Source organism: Tenrec ecaudatus, chromosome 13 (assembly GCF_050624435.1).
Source record: "Tenrec ecaudatus isolate mTenEca1 chromosome 13, mTenEca1.hap1, whole genome shotgun sequence".
Taxonomy (NCBI): domain Eukaryota; kingdom Metazoa; phylum Chordata; class Mammalia; order Afrosoricida; family Tenrecidae; genus Tenrec; species Tenrec ecaudatus.
The window spans coordinates 56,129,667-56,150,919 of record NC_134542.1 but is presented as its reverse complement, the minus strand read 5'-3'; the positions used below and the strand labels follow the sequence as shown (position 1 = coordinate 56,150,919).

General features: G+C 39.2%; 1 protein-coding gene across 1 annotated transcript in view; it reads right to left on the bottom strand.

Moving 5' to 3' along the window:
- The window catches only part of PDE1A (phosphodiesterase 1A), a 289,743-nt gene that overhangs the window by 72,581 nt on the left and 195,909 nt on the right, over positions 1 to 21,253 (bottom strand). The window contains exons 3-6 of the mRNA XM_075529458.1: positions 16,671 to 16,853; positions 9,492 to 9,558; positions 5,695 to 5,811; positions 4,714 to 4,854 (exon numbers count right to left, since the gene is read on the bottom strand). Of these exons, the coding sequence (XP_075385573.1) occupies positions 4,714 to 4,854; positions 5,695 to 5,811; positions 9,492 to 9,558; positions 16,671 to 16,853 (508 nt within the window). The remainder of the gene's footprint in view (positions 1 to 4,713; positions 4,855 to 5,694; positions 5,812 to 9,491; positions 9,559 to 16,670; positions 16,854 to 21,253) is intronic.

Below are 21,253 nucleotides of genomic sequence, written 5' to 3'. Positions count from 1 at the left end.
TCATCATGAGTTACAATCAACTCAATGGCAGAGAGTTTCTGAGAGATGAATTACTATCTCTGCTGTTTCAAACACTAGGCGAGGTGCTAACATATACAGTCTCATTTCCTCTTCCCTGTCAGAAGGTGAAAGGTACTATACATTTCAAGGAAACCAAAGCAAGAGTGCAGGGGTGCAGGCTCTCGAGCAATTAGTCCATTAGACGAACAGTGTTGTAGAGCAGAAAACATTTGTAAGAGCAGTGTGTCCATAAAGTTTGTTGTGACTTTTTCTAATTTTGTTTTAAACGAGACCGAATAAAACAGTGGAAACAAAGGAGATAAAAAGGAAACAAAGTAGTAAATCTTCTGTAGATAGATTTGAAGAAAAAACAAAAAACGGAGTCATTCCTGAATGTGGGTGACAATTTCTGAGTCTAGTCAGTGGGCTGCAAATTCCAAAGTAAATAGGCATCGAGTCATTTCTTCATCTTCTGCTCTTAGTACAGAGAGCACAATCCAGTGCCAGGAGCTGTCAAATGCCAGTGTTTTCTATCCAAGGCCCTCGGATGATTTCATATTCAAAGAGACATTCAGATATGGCTCAACAACACTTAACGCAGCATTTTCTTTTTCACAAAAGGTTTGAGTCAGTGCACATCACTGTCACCGTGGGACAAAACTGTAAGCAAATCAAATGGTAAAAGAGGCATACACACAGGAGATACGATTCTCCTCTGCATCCCCTCCGTCCCAGTTTCTTATGACAACACATGGAAAGCTAATGGCTTCATCACAATCCTTTCAGGCAATGGTCTTCAGAACAACTTTCTGGTGACAGATTGCAGGGGTCACCCTGACAGTGTCGAGTAGCTTTGAGAAATTCATAAATGTCACACTGCGAGGACCATCCTGAAACAGCAGGGCGGCCATCAAAACACCAACCTAAGCAAGTCTGCTCCATATTGGACCAGACAGGTAAGAAAAGACCCTGAGTTTTGGGAAAAGGAATAATATATTTTGCTTCTGGCTGTTTCACCATGTCCATCACAGTCATTAACACTCACGCACCAGAGCTTTGTTTCATTTAGAGAAATATTTGTTAAAATAATTTTCCCAAAGCTGTCAAGTTGGCATGGTACCTAGTCCTGGCAAAGCAGCCGATATAGTTGTAAATTCATTCCATCAGGAAATTCCTCATTCTTCTCTTTCATTTAAATGTATTTTCCAGATCCCCCAAGATATTAACATTTTCTCACCAGATGTATTTTGCAGAGGCTAAAATAATCCGATGTCAAGGAGCACACAGAATATTGTTACCGAAGGGTGAATAAAATCGGAAGGGTGCTTTCAAACTAAGGCCGCGTTTGATAACTTATGGCCCTCTCAGAAAGTGACCATGATCTTTACTAACAACTTCAACTTTCTGAGCGTCAGCCAGGCTGTGCCAGATTTCCCCAGGCTTCCAGGGGCCGGTTGGTTGCCATCTGAAATAAGAGTCCTTCCTGTGGTGGCCTTCAGTACAGGAATAATACGTTCTATTGCTCTTCTGTTCACCTATGTACATAACAAACACCCTCATGCCTTCAAAGTGACCTTTAGCAAAGAAGGGCACAAACACTGAACAGGGGCGGCTGCTTCAGTGGTTTCCTTATGGCTCCTTCTACACTTGTGGCAAGGAACGAAAATAAAGTCCAGAAGCAGAAAGGTATTTGAGAGAGGTGAAAGCCCAGTTGCCTCCCCTACGATGGGTCTCTCCTCTGACTGCCCTTCCTCACGGAAGCGCATCTTCTGGGAGCCGGCACTGGTTCGCCAGGACATCTGGTTGTGCGGAGACTTCATCATTTCGTTTCCTATGTTACACAAACACTTGCATATTTCATTTTCGATTAAACATTTTCAAGTCACTGAGTTTAGGAACAAGGACATGCCAAACACTTGAAATGAAAGCTACCTTGCTGTCAGATGCACGACAGAGACCATAGAAAATCAAAAGCAAGCTGCTCTCCTCAGGAAGATGCTAAAGCTCCTTGAACAAACGTGACAGCATTGGCAGCTGTCAGGAGGCAGTTCATGTTTCACACTCATGTTATGCATATCAAACCAAGTGAACACACGTGACAATGACGTTTTATTAAGCCAAACAGCTTGAAAGTGTGTGTGTCTGTGTTGTGAGCATGTATGCACACTCACACATACATGCATGATAAATAGGTATAAAAAAGGGTTAGTCCTCCAGTATGACATTATGAATGTCCCCCTATGGACTCCAATAATGTTATGTCAATCTGTCCTTATATTGAAAGGATTGAACCAACCCCTGTCCAACCATTTTTTCTTATCACTTTTGCTTGCTCCATGTGCAGCTTTTAAGGCATTAAAAAAAGTTTCAAAGCTTTTCTTCTACTGAACAAAACACCTTACTGCCACGGCACCCATGCTGATGCCCAGTGGCCCTACAGGGCAGGGTACAGCTGTCCCTGTGGGCCTCCAAGAGTGTTTCCAGGAGGCTTTGCACTCTTTGGCAGCCCAGCGCCTAACCACTCGACCACAGGTCTCCCTGTCTTCTACTCAAGGCAGAAGGCTAAAGAAGGACCACGTGTCTGTTCCTTAACTCTACAAATTCTTAAAGACATCATTAGGAACAGTTTTTTGTTCATAACCTGGGGGAAGGACTATACTACTTTTATAAAATGCGTGCTCTTTGGATGCATTTTTGGAAATTTGCGTTTCTACTGATTGGATTCCTGTGTTTATCTCCTTCTATTGCCAAATCAGACCCCTGAAAGGGGGATGAGCAAACCTCAAACTAGGTAGGAAACCCATTCACAACTACATCTGTGAGAGCAGGTGGAAGCCTCATAAGTGGGAAAACCACACAGTAAAGAGTAAATAGAGTTAAGCTTTCTAGAAGTTCACAGGGGGGGCATTTTGTGAAATTTTTTTTGAGATATTGAGATATTTGCCTTCAACACAAAACGACTTAACTCTAAATCAAGTTGTATTATTTTGTAAGTCTGTCATAAAATTCATGTTTCTATAGAGTTGATGGTGGGAATTCAAGAAATTCTCTAGATGCCTATTGAATTCATTTTCGGCCTGCGGGGAAATAAATTCCAGACTTCAAGCCTGGTGTGCCAGGAAAACTTCTAGTAGAACAAGAATCATTTTAATTCTCCTCTCCCTCTGCCAATCCAAACAAAATTAAATGTGCTGGTTCCTGTGGATGGAGATGCAACCCCAACGGGGTGGAGTGAAGGCTAAGGGGTGGAGAAACCCACCAAGGTCAGGAGAGTGAAGTGTTGGGTCTGGAGCTTGATGGTGAGGAACTGGGAGGAGGAAAGAATACAATCTTGGAGCTAAGAGAATGGGAGGAGCTGGTGGAGTATATTGAAGGCGAGCGAGAGAAGAGAGTCTATTTTCTTCGAGTTCGTTCACTATGCTCCCTTCCTTTTCTTCACGCTGCCAAGGCAGCGCCATGCGAGGACATCGCAACAAAGAAGCAATACTGCAGCAGTCGTGTTCACTGGCGATAATCACGTGAGACAAGTGAGGGCTGAGAGTCTTCTAACTCCAGACCCTGGAGAGATAACACATCAGTGATTTAAACCTGCAGCAATAGATCATGAGAAAGGGGAATCTGTTGGATGAGCGTTCCAAGCATTGAGGGATCTTCAATGCTAGTTGGCAATTAAAAGACAAAGAATGGGAAATTTCCCCAGTCACCACTGGGGGGTTACTTGAAAGACTCACAGAACACATGTTGTACATCAAAAAGCACACGCAGGAAAAAATAAACAAGGTTGAGAAAGTCTTGTATGTAATACATTGAAAAATGATATACCTGTTTTTAGAATCTTCAAAGGTCCATGCTCTGGAGGACACCTTGCTTAAATAGGAATCCAGAATGTGTGGTACAGATGGTGGAGGAATGAGAGAACCCAGTCCCCAAACAGGGCTACTTAAGTACCCTTGCGTGCCAGTGGCCCTGTCCCATTGAAAAGGTAGGACTTGAAATCTAAAGAGGTAGAAAATGTGTATGTGGGAAGTTGGTGGGGCATTCCATTGAGCTTATTTTACAGCATTGCCTCAGTCCAGGTTGTCACAGATGAAATCCCTCGGGTTGGAAATGTCTTCATGGGCCACCTTCCCCTGAACCCACCCTGAAGCTGGAAACCTTAGCGGGAAGACGCTCTTGTTCCCTTTCATCTCCCACCAGACAAGCCAAGCCCTGGGACATTACAGAAATTCTAGACCACCTCAAAATCCTCCCCATACACCCAGGGTTTACCTTGCTGGGCCACTTAGTCACAAATTCATTGATTCTTTCAGACACAAAGAAGAAGAGACAGATAAGGGGGACAAAAAACCAGAGATCTCAAACAAATAATTTCTCAACAGCTCTATTGGGATTTCATAGAGACAATACAATAAAAGAGAGAAAGGGCTGTCAAGCAAGCTTTTTCGTACATCTGAGTGAGGGAAGAGCAGAGTAATGTGCATTCTGAAGACTTTTCCTTAATTACCTTTGTGTGGCTGACTCCTGTGGGAATATTCCCAGAGTCTAGATTTTGGAAAATGTATAATATCTTTTGATTTGCCTGCAAAGATATCTTTAAGATCTTATTCATAACGTCTCAACCCTTAAACATTCCATAAAATGTTATTATCAACACTTCTATTAAAGAGACAATGGGGAGTTAAAGGGATACAAGGTTTACTAATACGTTCTTACCATGATACCTGTATGAAGCATTATGTAATGCACAGTTTGAGTGACATCCGCTGCGTGAATTAAATTGTGATATGGATTTTTGTACTTGCTGTAACCAACTTCTAAAGCTTCTGCATAGGAAATTAGGCTAGGAACAGGTATCTGTGGAAAGGAATAATGAAGATTAGATTTTGATCAAAAGACTGGCATGAAATTAACATAAACACCAGGATGCTGAGAATGGGACACATTATCGAATGCAGATGCAGCCATTAATTTCTTTCAGTTGAATATGAATTGTTCTAAAATAAGAAGCCCACGTCATGATCACGTTATCTTTTAATCAGCTTCCTGGATCGTCTGAGAAGGATTGTAATCCCCAGTATTTAATTAAGATACACGAAATAGTGGTCTTACTCATACTACAGTCTTTAAAATTTTACATCTTTCAGAATTTGGTAAGAATGGTAGTATACGTTTCTAATTATAATTGACAGAAGCCTCGTTTATTTTATCTGCAATACAAGGAGGTTAAAAGTAGATGACACCTTTGAGTGTCAAAATATGCCATCCTCTCCTGAGTGATGATGAATGTCACAAGTCGCAGGCTGCTTAGAAGTCTGTGGATTAAGTGACTCTAGACAAAGCTAATCACAAAGACTTCCATTCTAGTTTCAGCAAAGCTGCCAATGAAAGCTCATTCACTGTTTCAAGAAAGCCAAGGGTCATATTTCTTTGAAATACGTTTCTATCTCTACATGAGAGTTCTGTGAAAGACTGAGGGGGAGTTGGCATTTTGCTGGGAGGAGGTTGTAATGGTCTCATGGCATCTAAGTGGATATATTTAGATATCAAGGAGTTGTGGAGAATGGCTAGACCACAGGCTAAATTATATCCCTTGGATTTGTGGCCAGCCAACTACAACATTCTAAATTGTGCATTTTCATTCTTATTCAGATAACCAATGTTGAGAGCCCTCCACTTGTGTCCCATGTTTCTGACCTTGAAACGGTTGATAAGATCGTATCTGGTAAACAGTTCATACATCATAAATTTCAGACTGTGTTCTCCACTTGCGTCATTTAGGGCAAATACATCAAAAGACCATTTATCAACATCCTGTAAAATAAAACAAGTAAATGTTTTAGGTGATGATACCATTTATTTCTGTTTCTCTCTATAAAAAAAGTGTTGGGAAGGCCATTGTACACACAGAACGTCAGACTTCAAGTCAGCAAGTCTAATGCATTTCACTGGAGTCTGGTATGATGGGGTCACTTTTTTCCTTTTTCCTGTGGTTCCACAAAGCGAGGCCATTAGCTCTGTGCTCGACTATAGCAGCAAGATCTTCACCTCACTCCCAAGGTTCTGAAACCTGCATAACAAACCTGAGGATGTAAGACTGCTTTCAGCCTTACTCTCTCTCCAGATTAGGGTCATCAGCAGTTTACTAGAGTCGGCTTCCTTGGACGTCCTGCAGGTGATGCACATTGAGTGATAGAGGAACGAGGGCTGCCATATCTTTTTCCACCTCTCCATCTGCTACATTCCTTGACTGGCCACCTTCAAGGTTAGTCCTTGACTTAAACCTTTAAGGTCATAGTTCTCTTTTAAGATGCAAATACCCTAGAGAGGTAGAGTGTGCATGACATTACTATCCCCTCCAACCTGGGCTCAGGAGCCAGTGCACTTCCCTCTGGGGACAGCTGGTGAGAAAGAGGAAGTGGGTGTTTTGAAGGAGGAGGAGGATATGAATTTTGATGCTTCAGGCATTTCCCAAGGGACCGAGGCGAGACAGAACCTTTCCAGGTATCCTAGAAAATGATCCCTGACAGGTGAAGTACAGGCTAAAGGGGAGAGCTATTTAGACACTGTAGCTACATTGTGATTTTGTCTGCACTTTAATTTCAGAAGGTAAACTTGCAGCAGAATCTACAAAATTGACTGTCTCAAGTGATAGTAGTTCTATATATTTTAAAGCAGGCCTTAATGTGAAGTTCAAGTTCCGATGCTAAATAAATCGGTAAAAATGGACACATCTGAATTCAAGGAGGCATGTCTAATAATTATCAGTACGTGTTAGCAAAAAAAGCCTACTATTTACAAACACAGTAGGTTTAGATTTGAGCAATATATATGCATCTTTAAAATTATGCTTTAATGATATTTGAATGGGCATTGCTTGGAATTTCATCCATTTAGCACATTGCTGTAGAGCAGCTGTTACCAACCTGTGGGTCGCGACCCCTTTGGGAGTCTAACGACCCTTTCACAGGGTCGCCCGATTCATAACAGTAGAAAAATGACAGTGGTGTAGTAACAACAAAAATAATGTAATGGTTGGGGGGGTCACCACACATGATGAACTGTATTAAAGGGTCGCCGCATTAGGAAGGCTGAGAACCCCTGCCATAGAGGCTGTGCTGTAACCTGGTGAAACAAAATCAAACATCTGATAAGACATACTCAGGCCCTTTTTAAAGTACTTTCTTGAAAATAATAATGGCAACTGTCATTTTAATAATTTGGAAATATCCAGTGAAATTCTGTTTTGTTTTGCTTTGCTTGTGTGGCTTTGGCATACTCCTGGCATTTAATCCTAATTTGATCACTAAACACTTGCTTTCTCTGTTCGGGAATTAAAAATCTATAAAAGTTCCATTAGGCAGCTTTTTGCTCTCAAATCTCAAAGCTCGAAGTAGGCCAACAAATCTTTTATCAGATTCCAACACTAAGCCAGCAGAGTAACTACACAATGCTATTTATAGTTCCAACTAGGGTTTTCTCACTGGGTAAAAGGTTATTCTCTATTTCTTGGGAATTCTTATTAAAAAATGACGATTTACATTTGAAAATGTCTGCAGATGCTTGGCTTCTACCTGGTCAGATTGAAAGCACACTGAAGATGAGGAGGCAGTCCAAGAAATGAGAATAATTGCTTAACCAAAAGATTGGTTTCTTTGTGGTATTTTTACTACAACACATTTTAGGCAAAAGCGTGCACTTTCTCATTTTGAAGCATTATGATAGTTGATCTTTAACCCAAGTATTACAAAAAGGCTCCTGTTCATAACTGAGAAATGTATAGGGAAAGTGAAATGTTGGCAAGAACCAATAAGTAATTAGTGACCTGCAACGTCACAGTTCAGTTATGTACTTCATCTATTATTACGTTAGGAGCATAAACATAAAAAGCAACCCAAGAAAAAGTGAATTATGCTTTAAAATTAATAAGGATAAGTGCTAACATGCAACAGAGGATAAATACGCAGAGGATGTCCAAAATGACAAGTAACTCTAAATAAAAGAAGAAATGATTACAAATTTAAAACCGCAACATACAGTAAATCAGAAATAAACCACCCATGAATCTCCTTTTCCCAGTATCCTTTAACTTCTTAGTTAATACAGAAAAAAACATTATGAAGTTATTATATGAGATAAAGTTCTATTCCTTCATCCAGAACAAGTGCTAGAGAGAATAAGGAATTTAGAATAACGAGCCTGAAAAACTCCTCTGTAGAAATAATATTGAGTAACAAGGTGCACACTGACACAGCAAGGGAAGACTAAAAAGTGAGCGGACAACGTTAACCTGCTCAGAGTGTGCACTGCAGTTGCTTCTAGGACACAGAACGAGACTATTGGGAGAAAGACAAAGTTTTCTACTCCTGAAATTAGTCCCAGCGTGAGAAATTCGCGGGGGAGTTCTAGGCTGTCCTGTAAAGGGCGCTATGAGTAAGCATTGAGTCATTCGATGGGTGTGAGTTTGACTCTTGGTTTATTGGGTCTCTTACAACAGGAAAGGCACAGGAGAAGCCAGGGGCCAGAGGCACCATGCTCCTTTGTTTCCTTTCTTAATTGTGTCTTATTTTAATATTTTCTCAGGTGTAAAAGTCTAAACAAAAGTATTCCTGATTAGTTGTATATTTTAATACCATTTGATTAAAACATTTAACTATACCGTTAATAACATGTTTTATATTGTAAGTTATAATTATGCATTTATAAATACATAAATGTGCATTCATTAAGGAGTTCTGATAGCATAGTGGTTACCCATTTGACTGGGATCCACAACAGCAGCAGTTTGAAACCACCAAGCACTCATGGGAGAAAGACGGGACTTTACTCCTGTCAACAGTAACAGTCTTGGAAACCCACGGGGGCAGGTCTACCCTGTTCTCCAAGGGCTGCTGTAAGTTGCTTTTCACTCCATGGCAGTGAGAGTGGAAGAGAAGTTCACTTATGGTGAATATATATAAACTTTAATGTTTATAATTATTTATATTTCTATAAATCTACACATATTATATGTATTTGTCATCTCATACATTTATATAATTAAAGAAAAAGTTCCCAGTTTTAACTTTAATTTTATTAATTTTTTGTTATATTTCCCTTTTATTTGTAGAATATAACAGAGTAAGACATATTTTGTTAATCTTTGTAGATATATATATTCTAGTATGTATAAATGCCATCTCAGAGTTGAATTCAAGGTCAATCTAAGTAAAGTGTGAACAACAAGCAGAAAGAAAGTAAACATGATACACAGACTAGCACTCCCATAGGCATTGATAATTACTTGTTAGTGTAAATAAATCCTCATTTACATGTCCAATGAGTTATGATTTCAAGCACATTACATGTTACAATTATTTAACATATATTTTGGTATTTAAATCTATAGTCCACAGTAAAGAACGATGCTCCTTTTATCCCAGTCATTTTAAGAAGAATTTTTAAAATGATGATGATGTCTATTTACAAAGATCAAATAAGTGAAGTTACTTCACCTTTAATGTTACTATAACAGCTGCTGGATATGACAAATCAATCATGGAGGAGGTCTTTCTGTACATCCTAAAAGAGAAAAAAAATGTATATATAAAAATCATTCACCCAAACTTTTCAGCAATTTCTTAAATATTAGGGAAAAAAGATAACTTCTGGCTCATTTGCATTTTTATGCACTGTTTTAGACTCCTTTGATACCAACAATGAGGAGCATGGTCACAACTCATGTGAATGATATTAATAGGATTTTGTCTATTCACAGACAAAGTCACTGTGACTGTAATTTCTAGATAAAGCTATCTTTCTCTTAACTTCGCCTTCTAAAAGGATGGATCACAGTATGCATACTAGTAGCACTTTCCAACATGCATACTATCCAGTGCAGCACAGCATTCTGATCAATGATCATTTATGTGCCCAGAATATCATGACATTCTGGAAGATGAATGTCATACGATGTTATGGATTTTTTAAAGTTTTGAGACAATATTTATAAAATTCACTGTTCTGTTGTTGATTTGTGGTGTCAAGTCAATTCCAACTCACATGACCCCACCTACAACAGAACGAATCACTGCCTGGTCCGGCACACGTGCCTGTGGTTGCTGTATGTCAGGTCAGTGTTGCCTGGTGGAGACAAACTTGAATTCTCAAAGTAGCGTTTTGCTTTTGAGCCACTTAAGAAGGTCTTTTGCAACAGACATGCCTCATCCTTTCCCTTCTTCACTATTGTCTCTATGGACATTGGCTATGGATTCGTGTAAAATGAAATCTTTGACAAAATGAAGATTTGCTCTGTTTAGTATGATGTCAAGGTTTAATTTCTACAGCAAACTAAACAGACTTTGATCATCTTCAGCCAAGTCTTTCAAGTCCTCTTCATGTTCAATAATGTCGCCTGTATAGTTCAGGTTATGAATGTGTCTTCCTCCAGTCCTGATGCCATTATTTATCCTCATGTAGACCAACTTCGCAGATTATTTGCCCAGTTTACAGAGAGAATTAGTGTGGTGGAAGGATACAAACCTCACACCCACCTGTCCTCATCTTGAACCACATAGTATCCCCTTGCTCTTGGTCTCTGTGTAGGTTTCACATAGGTGTAATTACGTCCTGGAGTTCTTATTCTTAGCAAAGTTAACATAATATGTTATAATGTACATTCTGGAAGGCCTTTGCATAGCCAATCAAGCCCAAGGAAACACTGTTCAGATCTTCTTTCACATCAGCAATAATATCCGCAATATCAAGTCCTCCTCTGAGTGTGGCTTGGATTTCTGGCCGTTCCTGATTGTTGTAGTGCTACAACTGTTTTTAATTATCTTCAACAAAATTTTACTGATTATGATATTCGTGACAGTGTTCAATCACTTTCACTGAATGGTCATGAATACGAATGTCTTTCAGTTGATTAGCCAGGTAACAGTCTTCCAAATTTCTTAGTGTGGACATGTGAATGTTTCCAGCATTGCCTCCATTCACGCCAACATTTCAATTGGGATCCCATGAATCTTAGGTCTTCTAGTCTACTAGTTCCTTTAGAATGGCTTAGACATTTTCCTTGAAAACCATCATATGTTGTCTCCTGAAATTTTTGAATGCCCACAGTTTCTTTTTGGTAAAGTGACTCTTTGTATGCATTCTATCTTGATTTTATTTTTTCTATGACTTTAATCATTTTCTCACAGAATCCTTCATTATTGCAACTTGACTGTTGACTGTTTCTTCAGTTCTGTTACCTTGAAAAAATACCAAACATGTTCTTCCCTTTTGATTTTCTAACTTTAGGTCTTTGCGCATTTCATTACAGTATTTTGTCTCTGTGAGCCATCTTTGAAATCTCCCCAGCTCTTTAACTTTGTCCCTTCTTGCATTCATGTCACCTACTCTACATTTAAGAGCAAGTTTCTGAGTCTCCTCTTTTATCCATTTGGACCTTTCCTTCTTTTCCTATCTTTTTAAATGATCTTGCTTTCATCATTTATGATGTCCTTACCATCATCTCACAGCTTAGCTGGTCTTTGATTGTCAGTGTTTAAGGCATCAGATCAATTCTTGAGGTGGTCTCTACATTCAAGTGGAATATAGTCAAGCTTCTTTCGTTCTCCTCTGTTCTGTTTCATTTTCTTCTGCTTCAACTTAAACTTGCATATGAGCAGTGGGTCTGTTTTGTATCTGGTTTCTGACCTTCTTCTGTTTGAGGATATTGAGCTTGTCTATTGTCTCTTTAAACAAATATGGTCTATTTAATTCCTATATATTCCATTTGGTAAGGTCTACAAGCATAGTCACTATGTATGTTGTTTACAACAATCTGTTGTGATGAATAAGATATTGGTCTTCTATTACGTGATCTCTGGTGCTGATTCTATCACCAAGATAATATTTTCTGATCCTTCTTTGCCTCTAGATGTCAAGGTTTTTGTTTATCTTTTAAGTTTGAGACTATCTTAATAAAAAATGTTCAAGTTTATTCCAATTTTATAAAGTTATTTAGAAAAGAGTTTTCTCTAATAGCATCAATAACAAAAATAATAATTAATTTAATTTTCCATCTTCATACAGGCAGCCCAGATGATGTTACCCACATTTAAGAACTTCCCCCTGGCTTTCTGTGAGAAGAGAATCAATGTGATCCCCTAATGGTTGAAATAGCAAAACGTTTCTACTTAGGCGTCTGAAGGATGCATGGTTCTTCCACTAAGTTCTAAAAAGAAAGAATTCATTTAATTGTTATAATAAATTACTCCCAAGAAAGCTGCATTCTTAAACATATTGCTATTAACTTATCTCCCCCAAACTTGTGGACTTAACCATGATTTAATTATTGTGTCATTAATTTGTATTGGGGGATCATATTAAAAATACTTAATATAGAGACTATTCCATATTTTTATTCCAAAAGTGAGAAATTCTGATCTTTTCATTTATTATCCCTCATATTAAAAAATAATGACACGTATTTCTCACTTTCTAAGTGAGAGCTATTTTTTAAGATAATGAAAACCAAGAACATTAGAAGCTAAGATTTGAAACATTGTGCTTAATTACATCTGCATTTTATACTTTCTATTAAAGTGACTCCCATTTTATATTTACTTTAAATGACCTTAAAGTGATTTTAGAAGTTAATGATCAAGTGTATTAAAATATTATATCTCTAACTACATTAAATTATTCCAGAGCTATTTATAAATAAAAATGTATTATTAAAGTGATTTTTCTAATTGTTGGGGTCAAGAAAACTAATCACAGCACAAAACATCTGAAAATAATTATTGTTAGCAGTGGTTTTTAGGGAACAAATATATCTTTCAAATCTATTTCCTGAATTATTATTACTAAAAATGAATTTAGAGGGAAAAGAAAAGAATGACATATAAATATATATAAATTAATCAGAAATGTGATTTTGAAAAATTAAATAAAAGCAGCTTGGCTCTATGGTACAGAAAGGCACCACGGTCTTGTTTATGTTCATTGTTCAGTTGATTACAACTCGTAGTGACCCTGTAGGACAGAGCAGAACTGCCCCTTAGTTTCCAAAGGTATAATCATTAGAGAAGCAGATGTCATATCTCTCTCCCATGGAGCACCTGGTGAATTCGAACCACTAATGGCTTAGTGTGCAGTTGAGTCCTCAACCGCTGTGCCCCTGGGGCGCTTTGGCAGTATTCTATAGTGTATCTATATCTCTATAGCAAAGCCCTTGCTGCCAGTCAATTCTGCCTCCTAGGGACCCTGCAGGAAAAGGTAGAACTGTCTCCGTGGGTTCTGAGACTGTAACTCCTTTACAGGAGTAGAAAGCTTCATCCTTTTCCAGAGGAACAACGTGTGGCTTTGAACTGCAAGCCTTGTGGTTAGCGGCCCAATGCATACGCCACTACACCATAGAGGGAATTTGTGATTTTCATTATAGGTTATTTACTCATGGGCTGTGTGCCCTTTGTTAAGTTATTTTAATATCATTAATCTGTAACATGGGGATAAATGTATCTTTAATTTTTGTATGAAAAATAAATGAAAAAAAGAGAAGTAAATGAAACAAGGTTTTAGCACGCAACAAGCCCTTGGCTAGTGAAGTTCATGATGACTGTTTTTGCTACTATTCTCATCACACCCTCGGCGCCGACTCCTTCATTCTTGAGGGCTTCCCAGGCTCACGTAGAATTCTGGTGATACTGCGTTTCTTGGAATTGGAGCAAGTTCAGAACTTTCTACTGCTCTAACCAGAAATAGACTAGTAGGATGGGAACTCAGGCTGACTCATCGTGGAGCCCCGGCGATCCTGAGAGAGACCTTAGCTTAAGGCTCACACTTGGGAAGAAGAAGGAACAGCTCTTTTGTGCCCTGATTGCAAGGGTGAAAGACGTGGCGACTTCCTTGCATAAAGATGACAGCCAAGAAACCCTAGGGGACAGTTCTGTTCTGTCACATGGCGTCGCGAGGCGTCAGGATGCGCGCAATGGAAGACAACAACACACAAGAAACAGCGGATGTACTGCATGCGTTTGAAAGAGAATAATGAATTCCCAGAATTCTTGTGGATGATTAAAGTATAACCGGGACGATCGTCGGTTATTTTTTCTAATGTTTATTGCAATGATAAAGTATAAATGAAAACGTTTACAAAACACTCTTCCGATGCCTAGCCACTGTGCTGGGCATCAAACTATTTGGTGGGGGAAATGGAAAATATAGTTTCTTCTTTCAGAAGGTTTCTGTCCTTGGTGAAGAGAGATAACAAATAGAAACAACATATGATTGCAATGAAGGATGAGGGATCGGGGATTAAGTGACTACTGGGTTAACAGACACATGCAGCAGTTCTCAACCTGGGTCGCCACTCCTTGGGGGTCGAATGACCCTTCCACAGGGGTTGTCTGATTCATAACGGTAGAAAAAATGACAGTTATGAAGTAGCACCGTGGGGGGTCACCACAACGAGGAACTGTATGAAAGGGTCGTGGTCATGAGGAAGGCTGGTGTGCACGCTGATCCGGGAATGTCCTCTAAGGATAAAAAGGGGCCACACAGGTTGTAGTGCAGGGAGAGTCGTTCTTGGAAGAGGAAAAAGCAGAAGCATTGGTCCCAAAGCAGGGACTATTTTGGTGACATTCATGGAATAACCTCGTTTCTTTTCTTAATTCAGGAGCATTCATTTAGCTGAGTGCCATGGCACAGCAGCAGTGTGTGTGATGCAGCAAAGCAAATCGCGTTCGGTGGCGCTCAGTCACGCAGGCCGGTAACCGTAGTTGAGGCCGGCAGACAAAGAGGGGCGGAATCAGACAAGTTCACAATGCCAAGTTGACTTTCATATGAAAAGAACTGGGAAACTATCACATGGTTTTTGCTTCGGAATGATGAAACTACTTTATATTTTAAAGCCGCACTGTAGAATGATTTGTTTGGAGAGGGCAATGAAGGAGGGGGAACCTTACTAGGAGTCTACTTTCATAGAGTTAATATTTCTGATGGCAAATCATGGCACTCTATTGGAGGAAGCGGCTGTCTCTCCTAGAAAGATGTGTAGCCTCAGAAACGGATCAAGATGAATTGGGATCTTGATCCCAACAGCAGTGGGTTTAGGGGGGTCACACGCTTACTAAACGGCCTTCAGAAAATGGATACGTGGCTGTAGCAATTATCCCTTCCCTCTTCGACCTGGCCTTTCCTGCGTGTCTTAGACCTGAACCCCACTTAACAGATTTGAGTTGCTCGTCTTAGACCTGCACCCCACTTAACACATTTGAGTTGTGGTCATTGTATGAATGGGGTGAAGTCACATCATAAAATTACAGGAGTATTTAATATGAGGATAATATTTTAAATCATTTTTATAATAACTCAGTGGATGCAATTTGGAGTGATAATGGAAAAACAAACTGAAGATTGTGTGCTATAATTTTGACACATCTTTACATTTACATGAATTACTTCTTGCAATGCATCCTTTTGTCTATTTCTTAGAAACCCAGATGTGCTTTCTGTTATCTGTTTAGCAGAGGGAAATTAAAGTTCATGCTATTTATTAAAGGTAATGGTTTGAGATATCAAAAGTATGAACAAATTATGTGGTGGCTATTAAATCTAATTTTAAGTTCATTAACTAAAACGATTGTTTTTCAATTTCATTAGTTTCAAAATATTGAAATGATATTTTCACATTTAATTTAACTTAATGTCATGTGTTTTAATACAAATGGTTTTTAATATCTATGTGTCACCATGCACAAACGTAGCATAGTCATATCAGGTCTTGCTGGTTTTTGGTTCTTTGCTTTGAAACATCTTATTTTCAAGACCTAATGATATGCCCTGTTCTTAAGGATTTAAAAACACAGAAAGTTGGATCATCTTAACATGGGCTTCATTCACAGAAACTGATATTTGACTCAGTACTTCTTGCTCCAATAACAGGAAATTCTAAGAGGTTTCTTGGAAGGTGGACAGGAAGAAGGTAGATTAGAAGAATCAGAAAAGGGTATCATTTTTGTCAGCTAAGAAAAAGATCTTCTCATTTCTACACAAAGGTAATCAGCAATCCAGTGTAGACTTCCTAGTATTTTATGAGTTAATACCTTCTATTCAGATACAATTAATTATATGTCATTTGAATTTATTTGAATGATTTTTAAACAGTTATTTACTCTTGAAAAGGTTTGTTGGAGAAGAATGCTCATTCTAAAGCCTTTTGCTATCAGTTGTTATGTTGATTAAAAAATGGTAAGTCAGAAGAAGTTGGGTTTTTATTAAAATTATTTTATTGGGGGCTCTTAAAACTCTTATCACAATTCATCCATCCATCCATGTGTCAAGCACATTTGTACATATGTTGCCATCACCATTTTCAAAACATTTTTTTTCTACTTGAGCCCTTGATATCAGCTCCTCATTTTCTCCCCTCGCTCCCTCCCTCATAAACCCTGGATAATTTATAAAATGTTTTCCCCCCATGTCTTACACTGACCACTGTCTCCCTTTACCCACTTTTCTGTTGTCCATGAGTATAAGTGATTTTTGTTGTAGGTAAATTTATCAAAAACCCTGCACTCCACATATATCTATGTTTGGAGTTTCCATAAAGAAGTAAAATATAGGTTTCCCCATATATTAATACAGTAAATTTATTGCTGCTTCGAAGTACAGTGTCTTATGACATCAACAATTTCCCTTACCTTTCCACAAAAATTCCTGCTTGGACAGCGTGCACGATGCTCCGAAACCTCGGCTTCTCCTCTGCTTTCCTTTTGGTCCCCCCCATTTTCCGAGTAAAGGTAGAAGCCAGCCAGTCCCGGACTTCCGTCGGGACTGAGTCGGACTCAATGTCAGAGAGCTCATCTTCGGTGTCCAGGAGTCTCCTACAGAAGTCAAAACAGATTAAACTCTTTGAAAAATGAAGAAAAACAGTTAGCGATAACAGAAAATTGCTACAGGACTTAAAACATAGCAAATCACTGTAGGATCTATTTGAAAAAGAGATTTAGTTAGTATGTTATTCAGTTTCTCAAATGGATAATTTTCTGATGGTAAAAGATATTGCATTTGAACATTTAAAGCTTCACAAACATTTAAGGTGATACAAATCAGGCGCTATCCCCTGCTGTCACCATCAATATGTTTGCTGTTACTGTTGCCGCTGAGTGGGCTCTGCTTCTGACAATCTTACATATAGAAGAAAGACTCCGGCCTGGCCGGGTACCATCTTCAGGATCATTGGTGTGCTTGATCCCACTGTGTGGCTGTCATGTCAACCCATCTCCTTGGGAGTGTGCCTTATTCTAACGATTAGATCACTAATCGTCAATTCTGATATTATGACTAGAAGAGTGACGGTCTGGAAAGAGTTCATAAACGCATGTTCACAGCTACTAAAGGAGGGAGGGAGAGGGGAAAATGAGGGTTTAAGCAACAATAACTCCAGTCGTGTGATAGTGAATGACCTTATACACACTCACATAGCACAACGAGTGCATGCTCTCTGAACAACGCTTTGGAGTTGGCAAAGCTCCCTCAGGTGTGCTATCATTTGATTTAAAAACAAAACAAAAACCACGCTGCCATCAATCGAGTTACACTCATCATGAGCCCCATAGGAGAGAGCAGGCCTGTGTCTGTGGGTCTCTGAGGCTGTAGGTTTCCATGGGAGCAGACCGCCTCGTGTCTCTCTCGTCGGCTGACCTTGCTCTTAGCAGCCCAAGGCATGGCCGCCATGCCACCCAGGCTCCCCGTTCATTTGACTAGTGTCTTTAGATGGAGGGAAAATGGATAGCTTAATCACTTCCAAAGATGTTCATTCTGATACCAATCTTGTGAGTGAAAACATGAAGATCAATAAATCAATAAGGACAAAAATACATATAATATTGGTACAGTAATTCTGTACAAATAATCCATCAAAGAAAATAAAAAGAAAAATGTTCAATCTATTTGATTTAGGGTTGCAGGTTTGCTTTTTTTAGAGTGAAACCCTGTAAGCCACTATAGGTTAGGTTATTGATTACTAATCTCAAGGTTACTGGTTCACGGCTACCTGCTGCTCCTTGGGAGAAAGAGATTGTCTACTCTCATCCAGACTTATAGCCTCAGAAACTCTACGGAATAATTCACTCTGTTCTATGTAGGGTTCCTATGAACTGGGGTTTACTTGGTGGCAGTGGCTATTGTGTGTCTTTTCCTTTGGAATATTGGCTCTGCAGTCTGGATGTGTTGACTCTGAAGTGCCATATGTTGAACATTAGGGTATAACTTGTAATAGAAATGCCGAAGTTTTCTTCCTCTGTCTTTCTGAGAAGCTGCTAAGAATTTACTTTAAGAACTGTGAGCTCTGCCATTTGCTGTTTCACTGTCTTTCAGGCTCAGTGTTTTTCAGGGTTTTCAAAAAGATCTAAAAAGAATCTTGGTTGAACAGACAGGAAAATAAATGGATTATTCGGAGTGCACATTTCCAGCGATTGGATCTGCGCCTCTGGAAGAGAAACACCTCCAGAGAAGATCACATGGTGTTTGGGGTTAGAACTGCTACCGAGGAACTCAACTCAGTGGGAGGAGAAGTCAGCAGGGTCCTAAACCACCGTGGCTTTGCTGAGTTAACTCTGAATAGACTCACCACTACCATACCTACAATGTAAGAGGGAACTAAGAAATTGTGGTTATTTTAAGGATGGTCAACCCATCCATCAAGAAGTTCCTAATGGTCTAAACTAGCAAGAAAGTGCGGCAGGTGCACCACAGAGACCAAAGAGCTGTAGAAACCACTTGATCATTACCAGGAAGAACCAAGGACCGTTTTGCCTGGAGTTTAAATTTGTTATTTCCTTCTCAGTGCACCAACTTAATAACTCAGAGTCATTTTTAGCGCACTATAGCTTTGTACTCTGGGCTTTGTTCCTTTGGTAAGCCGCCTTACGCACCGAGGCCTGGGGAAGACGAAGCAAAGGAGGGTAAGTGGTCGCAGATGACAGATGGTGCCAATGGCGCTTGTCATTGTGAAAGGGTAGAAAACAAGAAAGGGGCAGAAACGGAAAACTCACTCCAAAAAAAATAAAAGGGCCTCAAAAGATAGTGCACTGCACAGCAGGTCTTCTCATTCCTTAAATTGATTGCCTACATGTGTTGTCATATCCTATAAAAAATGCAAGAGGACACTTATTTGCCAATATTTATTTTTAATGCTAATAGATAAGCACATATATAATTACAGAATGTTTCATTTATGAAAACTTGAACATGACAAGTGCTGGAGTTAAAAAACACACGTGCACGTATGAAAGTAAATAGAAGATTTACATATGAATATGACATACATTGCTAAAAGAAATAAAAATTAATATTTACATTACAACATTTTTAGCTTTCTTTTCTTTATGACTATGGATGATTTTGAATTACATGAAAACCCATGACAGTGTAAATCAAAGCCATTTCCTTTTCCTTTCCGTTTATCCATTTAAAATGAGATTTTTTAACATATCACAGCAAGATAATATGCTACAGGGCTTGAAAATTCAATGCTTTAAAGATTGTGCCATTTCTATTATGTTAAATTCTGAAATACCTTGCTTCCTAGCTGGAGAGATAAGGGCAGGCAGTGATTAACACAACAAACACACGGAATAGGAAGAACAGCAGCGGCATAATCCCGCGATGCCACCACCTGGGGGCATTCCACTGCTTTCCAGGAGCTGACCTGACTGAAACGACACTTGACGCTGTCGTCTTTAGGTGTCACCAGACGGTTCCACCTCATAGCGACCCTCTGAGCAACGGAACAAAGACTCCGCCCTGCCCTGTGGCCTCAGTTGTTACATTTGAGCCCCTGATGCAGCCACTCTGTCATCCCATCTCATGAAAGGTCTTTCCTTCTCTTTAGAGCTGATCCCCTGTGAAGCACGATGTTCTTCTTGAAGGACTGGTCCCTCACGATAACAAGTACGAAGTTGTGAAAATGAAGCACCGATAATGGCTGCCAATTACTCCAACATAAATTTATGCCATGATTTAAGGCTACATTCCGAAATCACAGATAATCAAGCATGACAAAGTCTGTATGTGGAAATGATATGCCATCTATCAAGGCAAGAGTCAGAAGTTCTTGGCAGTTCTTGGGCATCATGAATGGTGCCATTTATTGAGAAACAAAGTACATATAATTTTAAGGGGGAAATGATATGGATTACGTAGTACATAGAATAAAAAGAGGAGAGTATATATAAGTCAAGGCATGTAATATGCTATCATATAACCTGTAAAACTTTAAAAATAATGAGTACCTTGATAAATAAAAAAATAATACCTCATCATTCATGAACACTGTGGTACTAGATTCTCAAGTAGATATATCATCAAGTCTTATTTCATTAATAGTTCCATGTGCTGTTTCTTTTCTTTCATAAAAGTGTCTTACTCATTGGGAACTAATACACATATCATATCACTACATAATTCAATCATGTCAAGCAGTGTTGTACAGTTGCCACCACAGTCAGTTTCCAAACATTCTCTTCCTTCTTGAACTCCTTGACGTCGGCTCCCTTTCACACACACACCCATCATCGCCACTGTACCCCAGGCCCGAACACCTTATTCTACTTGTTGTCCTTATAGGTTAATCAGTCCTGGGTTTCATATACCCAAAAACAGATAAACATATAACACAACTTCAAGAGGGTGACCCCAATGGCATAACACTTCTGAGATAAACACTAATGTGAACAAAACAAACACAAAAGAAAAATAGAGAAAATGTAGAAAAGCAGGTAGGCTCCATCTTGCATCAGAGAGGGGGTGTATCGACCGACAAAGTTGAGCTGTTTGAGTCAGATTTAACCCCTGGATCTTCTACACTCACCTCCCCAGTGCACTCTGTTTAGGAACCACTTTCCTCCCCTCCCTCTATGATGGAACGAGGGGGCTCACCGGGAGGTTATTTCCAATGTTGTTCCCACAAATGTATCTTGGGCTCCCACTGCCATCCATTGCTTTCTTCTAGATTAATATTTTAAACAGAACCTATATTCTGACTTAGGTTCGAGTTTAGAACCTATATTCTAAAACGAATATTTCTGATTTATAAACCATCTTTGTAATGCACTAAAACGTCTTTTTAAATTTATTATATTTAACAGCAGCTGTTTAAACCCCAAATCAAACCTTTAGCCATGGGGTATATTTCATGGCGACCTCCGTTGTTCTAGAGTAGAATTACTCCACGTGGTTTTCTTTTTTTTAAAAAAATTCATTTTGGGGGGAACTCATAACT